This window comes from Notothenia rossii, assembly GCF_949606895.1.
Source record: "Notothenia rossii genome assembly, chromosome: 7".
NCBI classification, from domain to species: Eukaryota; Metazoa; Chordata; class Actinopteri; order Perciformes; family Nototheniidae; genus Notothenia; species Notothenia rossii.
In genome coordinates, this window is record NC_136905.1 from 69,632,160 (window position 1) to 69,644,137 (window position 11,978).

Here is an 11,978-nt window from a genome sequence, read left to right on the forward strand (position 1 = left end):
ACTCGCCTCCACGCATTGTGGGCTATACTTTCTGCCTGGACCACTATTTAAAAAAAACAAATCCAACCTAAACAAGCAAACACAAACAAACCGCTGACATTACCGACGCCTACATAACCACCTCCTGTGGGGTTTTTTTAAGAGGAGGGGGGACTTTATGAGTAGCGGAGGGTGAATTTGTTTGAGCACACGCTGTCAGGATGAGCTGATGTGAGCGCTGCATCAAGTGCGCGGTGGTGATGCTCCCGTATAAAATGTATTTTGGCACAGAGGGGGATGCATCAGTTTAACCCTCGGCTCTGCCCTCCGGACTCGCCCATACAGTGTTCAGCCTAGATAAGTTGAGGGGATGTGTGATCCTATTGTGAGGAATCCTGCCGCACGATATTCCTGAGGATCTCTCTCTGTTCGCTTTTTTTCCCTTCAACTTCGATGGCTTGAGTGGCCCATTTGCACTCATGCTTGCAGCCGAGGAGGGATGTAAGGTACGGGCCATCTACCGCCCTCACATTGCACGGAGTAGCGGCGTGATTCAGGTCGCTATCTGAGTGCCAATAAGAAAAAAACTACTTTCGAGATGTGAATTATCGAGATTGCTACTCATTCCACCGGCTCGCCTGTCCTATGCTATCAACAACGGGATTTCAAGAGGAAAATGATTGTGGCATAAACTATTTCTGGAGACGCTTGTCACAGATATCGCCGCTGAACTGGACAGGGTGGATGGTTATTTCCCAAACAGTTCAAGCCTATGTATACTGCATTTATTTGTTGGAACCCCTGCCTAATATCTTCGAGAACAGCGCAAGAGGAATGCTGGTCCAAGATCTAATGCCATTTACTTTAAGTTTTTGGCCTTTTTTCTTCGGTCATTGCCTTCTCTCACTGTTTTTACTCTCATGCCAGGTAAGGATCAGGTTCAGCCGCTCCACTTAGTCAATTTACGCATGAGATTATGTCACACTATAATGTAACTGGAGTTGATTTACTGATGGATAACAACTGTATAACTGATAGATTTTTTTCAAGAAACGTATATACTCATTATATTATTATAATATCTATGCAATGCAGTGCTTTGTTTGTTTACACCAGATGTTGAGATCACCAGTTCACCTGTGTTTAGGAAATACTGACGGGCAGGCATGTGTAGAGTTTCCAGCAAGACATATAGCTATGCACACACACACTTTTCTTTTGTAGAGGGAACATGGAGTAGCCAACTGTGTTTTTGATAACAATATTCAGTTATCCCACCGGGATCCCTGCATCAGGCATATGTTACTGATGAGTATTCTAACCTCTGCCCCACGCTGCTGCCTACAGATAGTGGTGAGCTGTTCACACGCACGCAGTGTTGCCAGGGTTCATGTGTAATGTGATCTGCTTGAGTTTCCAAGTCCACCCACGCACACTCCTCGGGGCAGCCTGCTGCCCACTCTGTTGGTGGGTGGTTTCTTACAGGGAGCGTGCTGCAGCCATAGACCCGATACTATTCTGCATGTACTACATACACAGCAGCCCCAGTGACAACAACATAGGAAAATAATGCAGAGAGGATATCCACAGGGCTGCTAACTGAGAGGCTGCTGAGTGTTCAAGCCTCTACATTTGTGATGCACAGTGTTGTGCTGATGGCACTCATGAGTAATGCACTGAAGGACAGTGCCACAGTAATTTCAATGTCTCTCTCTCCCTCTCCCTCTCTTTCTCTTTCTCTTTCTCTTCCTCTTCCTCACCATAAGGGAGAACTCCAGAGGTCATGCTCACAGACTGTGGCGGAGAAAGTTAGCGAACAGTGCCAGCTGGCATGCCACTGTAGAAGATACCCCCCCCTTCCTCCTCCGCCACCTCCTCCGCCTCCTCCACGGCTACTGGGCACCACAGGTAGGACTCCCAGCTCTCACTCCCAGGTTTCACACATGTCTCGCTCCAAGTCGGCCTGTCTCACTCTGAGTCTGCTCTCGCCCCACAGTAGGATCTCATTCCAAGCCAAACGCAGGTGTCAAGCAACTGGCTAATCTGACCGTTTTTACGTGAAGTGTTTCCTTTTATGCTCAAAAAGAAAAATATACCATCAACCCCCTGAGATAACTGTGCGAGCCCCCGTGCATGGGCACTGTTTTGCACGTGTGTGTCTGTGCGTGTGATAGAGCCAGCAGGATGTTGACAGCTGAACACAGGACTCATTTATGCCGGGTCTGACCTCCGGGAGTACCCAGCTGCCTGTGAAATCCATGCCCGCTGGGCTGTCAAGCTCAGAGTTTCAGTGGTGGGTTTCCCCCGGGGGACCCCTGATTAAAACACAGATGAGTTAATTCAATTAGCTTTAATTTGTTAGAGATAAGCATCTAATGAACCAACCATCTAAGCTTCATTTTGAAGTTGAGCTGGCGGCAATGAGGGTGTGTATGTGTGTGTGTGTGTGTGTGTGTGTGTGTGTGTGTGTGTGTGTGTGTGTGTGTGTGTGTGTGTGTGTGTGTGTGTGTGTGTGTGTGTGTGTGTGTGTGTGTGTGTGTGTGTGTGTGTGTGTGTGTGTGTGTGTGTGTGTGTGTGTGTGTGTGTATTAATGCTTGTTTACAACAAGCATACACGTATATCTGTGAGGAACTGCTGCCTGTTGCAGCAGTTTTCCATCCGACACTCCCTCTGAGATGCTAAATCCATTGACATATAGGCAACCATATTTCATAAGACTGCTTGCTGAAAGTTGATATGATTTGTATAAGGTCTCAAGCACCTTAATGAACAGTGTGCTGATATGAGACAGGCGTTGCTGATGATTCAGCCATTCTGAGCTATTACTGTGACTCTTAAGAATCACTCACCCTGAGCCCTTAAGATTATGAGATGGGAGGAGCACTTCATCATCAGTCTCACCAGGCAGCAGTGTAAAGGTTTTAATCAATCACTTCCAATTATTTATTTCTGTTTGGTCAATTTTTAAATAGACCTTCCCCCCCCCCCTGACTCAACATGTGAGATACCTATCAAGAGTTATAGACCCTTCTCCAAATGTTGGTCACTGTATAAATGCTGTCAGGATCGAAGGTGGGAGTTTGAATGCCCAATTACAGACAGCGCTCGAGTGGAACTGTCAAAGCTGCATCCATAAACAGCGGCGCATCAGGATAAATATGATAAGCAGGCCAATTTTTATTCCTTTTTAACTTTACACAGAAATGTTTGCAGAGGGTGGAGACTCCATGAATAATTCACTTAAAGGGAGTTTTTTTTCTTCAGTTTTTAATTTAATCTATACAAGCGCATAATTACCCTGATCTTCCTTCCGTAGCCCAATTTGCAGAGCAGTTAAAGCTGAAATCCTGCCTTTAACCGTAGTCTTTAAAAATGCAATGAATATGCATAGCTAAAACTGGGACAATGACTGAGATCTTATCTATCTGCTTGAAGTCTTTAAAAAAAAGTGATACAATTGGCACTGTAACTTAAGTCTATGTGTGCTAAAAACGGTTTCCAAAGTCCTTTCAAAGGAGTGTATAGCTAGTGTGTAGCTATATCACAATGAAGTAGATCCTTACACTGACTGAATTAAATCCTACAGCGGTTGACAAAACGCAGGATTAAAATGGAAATTTGGCTGAGAGGAGGTTTTAAATTCACTGACTTATGACGTAGTGTGCTGTACCGGGGAAAGCCGTGAGTTGTTATTTGCTTCTTAGAAATGTGCTGTGTTGGAAAATAGTCTACAGCATTACTAAGGAGTAGTTGTTGCCATGGTGTAAACCCCTTCCTCCCATACATAACAACATACCTGTCAATGCAGGAGCTACAAGTTTGTTATTATATACAGCACAGAGTATTTTCTCAGGAGCACAAAACTGGAACAAATCGGCATTCATTGATTGATAGATATGCACATGACTAAACTGATTTATAGATGCTGGGAGAGCATCAAACGCTGCAGAAAGAGAAGAGAGAAGTTTTGCATTACAGATACGAAGTAGCTGATGCACATAATGTTATACAACATTCCTGGTGAGTGGTTTTACACCATTGATCTGATGTAGAAAGAGCAGGAGGTTCCTGCAACAGTAATTGGTGTGGACAAGAGTGCTGGTGTACGGAAGGCTGATGGGACCTTAAATGATTCATGGTCTCGGGTTAGATATCTTTGAACGTTGAACCTAAGACCTACAGAACAGACGAGGACACAACGTCTTCCAAACTCAGAGACCTGGGAGGAAAAGTTGTATAACGCAATCACAAAAAAAAAGTCATTGTTTTATCTTGAGGGTTGAGCTCTCATAATTGTTTTTTCATTATTTTTCAGATTTATTTTGTTTCCGACCCTCTCCTACTGTCCCCTCTTCTTCTCTCTCTGTTTCTCAGTGCCAGAGCCCGTGGAGCCCTCGTTGAGGCCCTGGTGGATGGAGATGGACATCGTAGTGCTCGGAACGGTGGGCTGTGCCTCAGTGGTCTTCCTCCTCTCAGCCATCATCATCTGCTACAAGGCCATCAAGAGGTTGGATGTTACTCTTGTCTTGTTCTGTTCTTGTAGTATTTCAGTAAGAACTTTGAAATATTTTGTGAGGACAAATTGAAATAGGATCTATCACAGGCAGGCTACCCAACACATCATGTGTAATCTGACTCATGTTTAGACTGTACTATATCTCCTGCCTGTGTGTGAGGCTACGCTGACCCTGTCATCACCCAGCTGGGTCACACTGAGGTCAGAGGTTAGATAATGGACTGGGTTGTAAATGTCACTGAGAAAGATCCACTACACTGAGTCGCCCGGAAACATCATATCAATTAATTTATCGAGGCGCATTATGATCCGGCTTTAAAATATACTGTGTTGATTTCTAATTAGCATAAGTGTCTAAAGCTTTCTAAAACAGCAGCTGGATTCATGAAAGCGAGAGGCGAGCAGAGGAATCCCAAGATGCCGCTGTGGCAGAGGGAAATATTTCTCCCATTTGGCTTATTAGAGAAAAGACTGCGTGAGGTTTTAGACTGCAGCACAACCCAGACCCAATTCTCTGTGTGACATTCAGGCAGCACCGTCTCACACATGCACTCTGACATCCACAGTAATGTTAGCAGACATTTTACACACTCACACACACGTCCATATCGTGCGAAGCACTGCACATGCAGGGATTTGTGTTCACCCATCCATAAGCTCACAACATCTTTACATACATAGATACATCATGTTGGCATATTTACACACTCTATAAAATGACTATAAACATTGACTCTCCACACACCCATGTGAAAACAGCCAAGGATGTATGTGCTAAATCAGGGAGCTACTTCTATCTTTTATTTATGTGTGTTTAAATTGATTTAATAGCATACCTTTTTATTTTTATGGAATTGTATTAAGCCTGTATGCCACATATGGCTTTCCTCAGCAGAATTATATTTCTCCTTTCTTTAAACAACAAATAGGCAAAGTCAGGCAGTGGAAGTAATGAGTGGTTGGCTCAGGAATTCATTATGGCAATTCTCCAGCCCCCTGTGTAGCCAAGGGGCACCTTTTTTAATGCAGCAGTGGTAGAAAAGTGTTGTTGCAATATGGGCTCTAGCCCCAAACCCAAGTCATTATTTATGAATTAATTTGCGCAGTCATTCAGTCGCAGGCAACATCTTTTATACATGCAAGCGGGTCGTGTCCTGAAGCTCTGTGGGCTCTAGACTGCAGACTGTGTGCCACGCCAAGCTGCCCTCTCTGAGAAGGGAGAAATACACATGTCCAGCCAGACTGGCCTCATTAGACATTCATTAATCACCAGCCAATAAGAGAGCAGTCCAGGAAAAAATGTGATCCCTTTAACATTTGTCACGGATGCTCTAATCATCCATCGTTCCTGAGCGGAAGGCAGAGGAAACAACACAGCGAAAAGGACAGACAAATGTTGTCTACGAAAGTAAGTAAAGGCAGTAATTGAGCGTCCGAGTCAATAACAATGTGAGAGAGGGTTTGTCAGCAAGAATAACATGGCCAGTTATATATAGCGCTTGCAGCCCCTCAGTGCTTCGGGCTTTCCCAATGAAAATCAGCTGGAGGAGGGCCAGGGCCTGCCTGAGCACCACAGACAGCAGAGGAGCTAGCCCTGCGGGTCCCAGCCCTGCTGGCCTTTTGTTATTTTTTATAATCTTTGTCTGCCAGTCATGTGTCTGAAGCAAACGGGCTAGGATGGAAAAACACTTCCATACAATTCTATTCAGAGTCCACAGCACCAGGGAGGCTGGTGCGTGCAAGCATTGAGGAGAGGATTCAGACACACGCTGCGTTTCAGTGTTGCTGTGCCATCCAAAGCTAAAGACATGATGCTGCAGTCCAGGCTGTCAGCCGTCCAAGAAGCCAAAACAAACAAAACTCAGACCAAGTGACTAATGAAGCTAGAAGCATTTCCCAATCACTTACCGCTCAGGGAGGCTTGTCCAAAGACGGATAATACATCACAGCTGCTCTATCCAAGGGCAAAGAGAATATCCAAAATACAATACAAGGGAAATACTTTTCAGGCAAAATGGTTTAAAATTCAATATTTACTAATACATTATTAATCTCCTCTGTTTTATTTTTAAAATTACTACACCAGCACCATTAAAACCGGCAACAGATTTTTACAGTCTGTTTTTGATGTGTTTTCTTTTAACCATAGCATGTTACTCTAATTTCCAGATGGCTAGAGTAATTGTAAACAGCTCAACACATGTCCCAATTTCACCATGATCCATTCCCCAAACTTCAAACAGGAATGTGCGCTGTGATTCCACAGCTTTGATATGAAATATTCATCTAACCTGTGAAATTTTGTGTTGCCACCTGCCATGTGTCAACAGCATGGCATCTATTATTGAAGGCCTGGGTAGAGGTCGGCTTGAGGCCCTGTGTGGCGGCCCAGAGCGACATGGTCAGTCTGAGCGGAGATTACAACCAACAGGGCCAGAGCACCTTCCAGCAGGCCTAAGTTCACCAGCGTCAGAACGTAGTGGAAGAAATACAGACCTGGCAAAAGTTAAATAATTGGTGAGATGCAAGGATGCTGCATAACTTTTAACGAATATTGACCTTGTTGACGTTTTATTCCAAGTGGTAGAATTCCCAGACTGGCTGTAAACACTGCCGTCTGTCCCTTAGAGAAAACGTTGGTATATCCCAACTCCCCTAGCTGCATCTGCATCGGCCAATCATCTCCCCCGCAGCGAAATGTGTTTCCATCCTGAGGCTGGGCGGTTTCTATTCTGAGGTTTTTCCCCGGGTCCCATGGGGACACCGGAAGCAGCATCTGTCCTATATGGCCGCCATGTTTCCCTGGTGTCCTCATCCCTGTGACCCCTCCCAGCTGACAGAGTCCCACAGGAAGTCTTAGTCATCATTGCCACATGTTTTGTTTACAACTTTGCTCAATGCCATTGGCTCAGATCATCTGCAACAGCCCCAACAACTCCATGCAGTTTGCGAAGTTCAAAAATCTGTCATTTATTTTCATCTTCTTTAAAACCGCAATGTCCAGGGTTAGATTATGGCCATGGGACCTTATTTTCATGTCATACCCCACTTTCTCCCTCCCCGTTTCTAAACTGTCAAATAAATACGAAAATGCACAAAAAAAGGAACATTTAAGAAATCAATTGTAAAAATAAATCATGACAATAGAGTCAAAGTCAGGGGATCATAAACGTCGGTAGGATTCGCCATCCGGACCGGGGACAATGAATGTGTGCAAAATGTCAGGTGTTGAGATATTTCAGTGTGGCACAAAGCGAAGGGCTGACAGACTAAAATTGCAATTCCTATCCATGCTGCTCGCATAGCTAAAAATGACAGATTAGGCATGCTGAGAGTGTTTATTATTTCGACCCCATTGTGACAGTTCTTGTTTTTTTGAGTGAATCTTTAAAGACTGGTAAAGACTCTGAGAGTGACTTTGTTGACAGATGAGAGTTTCTGGAACACAGGAGGTGGAGGTTCACAGGGCTGAAATGACAGCTGAAAAACAGCCAAGACAGGAACCGTTTAAAAACCTGACAGCAACAAGACGTTTGAATAATAGGTGTGGCAAAAACAGACCGGCGAAAGTGCACGGGAGGAACGAGAAAAGACAGCACACCAATTTAGTTGACAGCAGTCAACAAATGAGCATGTGCACACAAAAAACTCACCCTAATTGTACATTTACAAGACTATCAATCATATTATGTCCAAGAAATGGCCAAATGACCTAACAGATATTGAAAGATTTTACATAAGACGTCCATTTTTATTTAGAGTGTAAGACAGTCTGTCAATGACATGAGGGGGCATAATGCAATCCAATGTTTAACCATATAAAAAATGCAGCCATTTTAAAGCTCACAAAGTTTGCATTTCACTTATTTTTATTGAGATCTTAAAGGAGAGAATACAACACAATCTTACACAACAGCAGCAGAAAAATCTTGTCCTGAGGATTTGTATTTTTTTGCTGAACTTTCATTGTGTAATGACTAAAATGCAACTAGGCTGCAGCAGCTAAACCTCATTAGTTAAATTGAGCAACATTGGATTTTAATGTTTACAAATTAAATGTATTGCTTGGTAGAAAACGAATGTGTTGTTTCTTATCTCAAAGGGTACACAGTCACTTTATTAATATATTTAAGAGTGAATCCTCCTCCCTCTTACACAGTCCAACCAAAAATTAAACATAACAAACCGTAGTATTGGGTTACAAGATGAGCTCATCTCACACTGTAAGGATTCCCTCGCGGCACAATGGCCGATAAGGGAAAGAGATTTGTGCTGGACTGGACTGAGAATGACTGTCAAAGTTGCACTGGCCAGCCAGAGCTTTCAGAGCAGAGGAGAAAAGAGGAGACGCTGAGCTAAGATGTCGCTCAAGGGTCCTCTGTGGCAATGAAGGCATAGTACAGTGTTGAGTGGGACAATGACTGTACTAACTGTATTCAGATCTGTCTCCGAGTTACATAAGCCCGAGCAGGGGAGAGCAGCTGAGGGGGTCGGTGCAGAAGCCACAGTTCACTGGGCAAATATAATAACCACAAAGGCACAGAGTAATGCATGAAAAGGGCTGCATTGAATGATACTGCTCTTCAGTAGAAGCAAGGATCATGTGTTGCAGCTAGTGTGCACCAGAACGTACTCAAAGAAAGGACAGAGTACTACCCCCTGTTTGGAGGAGTATATGTATCGATGTTATTCCCAAGTTGTTTTGACAGCCACAAAAATATTCATTACTTAGGGGGAAGATTGCATCTACCAGTCAGGGTAGGTAATTGCTGTATCCCCTGCGTTGCAATGTTTATTTTCCTCCTGTCTCCTTGCAAAAGTGACCTTTGAACATTTTCCTTATTAGAAAGGATTGCTGAGAGCGGAGCAGCGCAAAAAATCAAATCAGCCTAAAGGTTAACAGTCTAGAAAACTCTGTTTAATGACATGGCCTTCAGCTGAGGGTAGATGTAACGTCTTGTCAAGGAATTTATCTTGACTTTATGAAAATCTTTATTTGCAGGAAACCACTACGAAAGGAGGAGAACGGGACAAATCGCGGGGAATATGCCATGAGCATCCGTAACAAGAAGGCCATTGGCACGAACAACACTGTGGTATAGACTGTCTCCAGATAGACACAGGAAGTGACATCACAATTACAGTCTCTCACCTAAACCCCCCCTGAATACAACAATCCCCTCTCACCCAGAATGCAACAGGGTTTGACCCGAGGTTTTCCAATAGGTTAACCGTCCCCTCTTTGCTTGGCATGTTGCCCGGACTGAAGACACCATTCAGCTCAAGAGGAGCTGCAAAAGATGGAAGGAAAAAAAATCAAGGCAGAAAGGACGGAGTGAAAAATCCACAAACCCCCATGGTGTCGAAAGTGGCACAGCAGGCTGAACATTATGCTCTTAGTAACAGCAAGTGTTGCTGACAGGCTGGTTGGCTGCTGGCTGGAGAGGGACTGTCTGCCAGTCGGCCGCAGATCCAGACCTCACACACTGTTGACATCTGCAAAGGAACAACAGACAATACAGCACCCAGGACAGGAGAGGCCCATCATACACAATAAATAACGTGCATGCAGTTTTTACAGAGAATGCAACATTTTTTTATATTCCAGTCCCAACACTGTCCATCTTTTGTTCTGCATTTTTTGAGACAGATGCTTTGTGAGAGGCATGTTGTTCCTGTCGGTCCTGGCTCTCAGATGTGGATTCATATGACTATGCAATTTAAAGAAATCCATATTGAAAAAAAAAAGAAGAGCAACGACATCAACAAAGGACGGTTATTTTACCATGCCAAAAATGCTCAATGTAATATACTTCAGTCATTCATCCATTTATTTGTTCAATTTAATTACTTATCTACCTTTTGAATTTATTTTTCTACTTAAAGTAAGAAAAAAACCTGTCTTGTAAGTTACTCATATCTTTACAAATCTCAAACAACTTAATGAATTATTTTTATTTCTTGATAGCTCTGTTTTTTAAGTGAATAATTTATAAACCGTATAATTCATTTGTGATGCTCCGATGCTTTAAGCCTGCTGTCAGTTTGTTGAGACACTGATGCAGAAAACGCGCTTGCTCTGCAAAGAGTTTTTGTACCAGTTGTTTTGTCTCTGGGTGTTTGACATGCTTGTCTCTGTTTCCTTGAGACTTCAGAAGTCAGTGGTCTCTTTGTGTCTCTATATGTGAATGTGTGTTTTCTGAACATTATTTCTGTGCCGCATCATAATGGCAGTTTCCATTGTTGATTAGTTCTCTCAAAGCAAGCTCCCCACTACAAGTTACACCTGCTCACAGAAGTCGTTCGGTTGTTTCAGAGTCTTGGGGTCAGCGAGATGCCCACAGCCGTGCTTTGTTTGAATCTTTATTTTTCCATCTGTCAAGTAGGGCTTAGCTCATCGCTATAGAAACAGGGGACATGAGCCCAGGGCTGACCTTGTGACTGGCGAGAGACAGGAGACTTAGCCAATAGCCAGAGATCAGGTTGCACAGAGGATGGCCTCAGCAGGGATGTGTGTGTGACTCAGTGCTGTCACCGGCATCCTCCACATCCCCGCTGGAAAAACACAACTGAGCTGAACTGGAGCATCACTCTGCTTTTATAAATTAAATCTGCGTGTGTATGTGCGTGCATGCGTGTACGTGTGTGAGGGCGTGTTTGTGTGTGTGTCTATCTGTCTGTGAGTGTGCATGCGGATGAGTGTACTCAGTGAGAGTGGGCTGTGCTCTGTGGCTGTCAGTTAAGTATAGATATTGGCTAAACTGTGGACATTTGGTAAAACACATGCTTGCATCTAAAACATGCACATATATTAGCTACCAGTATACCCCACCATGTACCTATATGAGAGAAATGATGGATGCATGAATGTAAATATCCATAATTAAATATCTGCCTTCTGGACTGTTAATTAATGTACAGTGTGACAGAACATATGTTTATACATAGTAAAACTTAAACAATGTGCTACCATTTAGAATAATGTCAATGTTGTCATGTTGATGGAGCAAGCCATTCATGTATATATGGCAATCAATAGTACATACACAATTTATGCATTATACCAAGCAGATAGAAAGATGTGCATAAGTTGATTTCATTGCTGAGTTTTTCAGTTGTAAATAAAACTGTACATAACAACAGACCCACAGTCTATTGTGTTTAAAGAGGTATATGTACACATTGAGATCTGTTATTATGTTATGGCAGACAAACTGGCCGTCTGTGATAAAAATGAGATGTTATATTTAGCCTGTTCCCGTCCTGTCTGTGTTGTTTGGTCCACGTCTTGGGCAGAGATCTGTGCTGTCCATGTACCCCCCCCTCCCCCCCCCCCCTGCAGTGGAGGACATGTTCTCAGTCTGTCTCACACAGTGCATCTTTAATGAACTGCTCTCCGTGGGGCCTAATGACGCAAACAAGAAAAACTTGTAGGTTGCATATTGTGCTCGCTCTGGTCTCGGTAAATGCTCATGTGACAAAA

At 43.5% G+C, this 11,978-nt stretch overlaps 1 protein-coding gene across 1 annotated transcript; it reads left to right on the top strand.

The window, feature by feature from the left end:
• Window positions 1-161: 161 nt before the first annotated feature.
• On the top strand, window positions 162-11,745 carry prima1 (proline rich membrane anchor 1). Its single transcript, XM_079640343.1, has 4 exons — window positions 162-906; window positions 1,746-1,887; window positions 4,354-4,486; window positions 9,498-11,745. Exons 1-4 carry the CDS (start codon window positions 625-627, stop codon window positions 9,595-9,597), a joined length of 657 nt encoding a protein of 218 aa, XP_079496469.1. The 5' UTR covers window positions 162-624; the 3' UTR covers window positions 9,598-11,745.
• The last annotated feature ends 233 nt before the right edge of the window (window positions 11,746-11,978 follow it).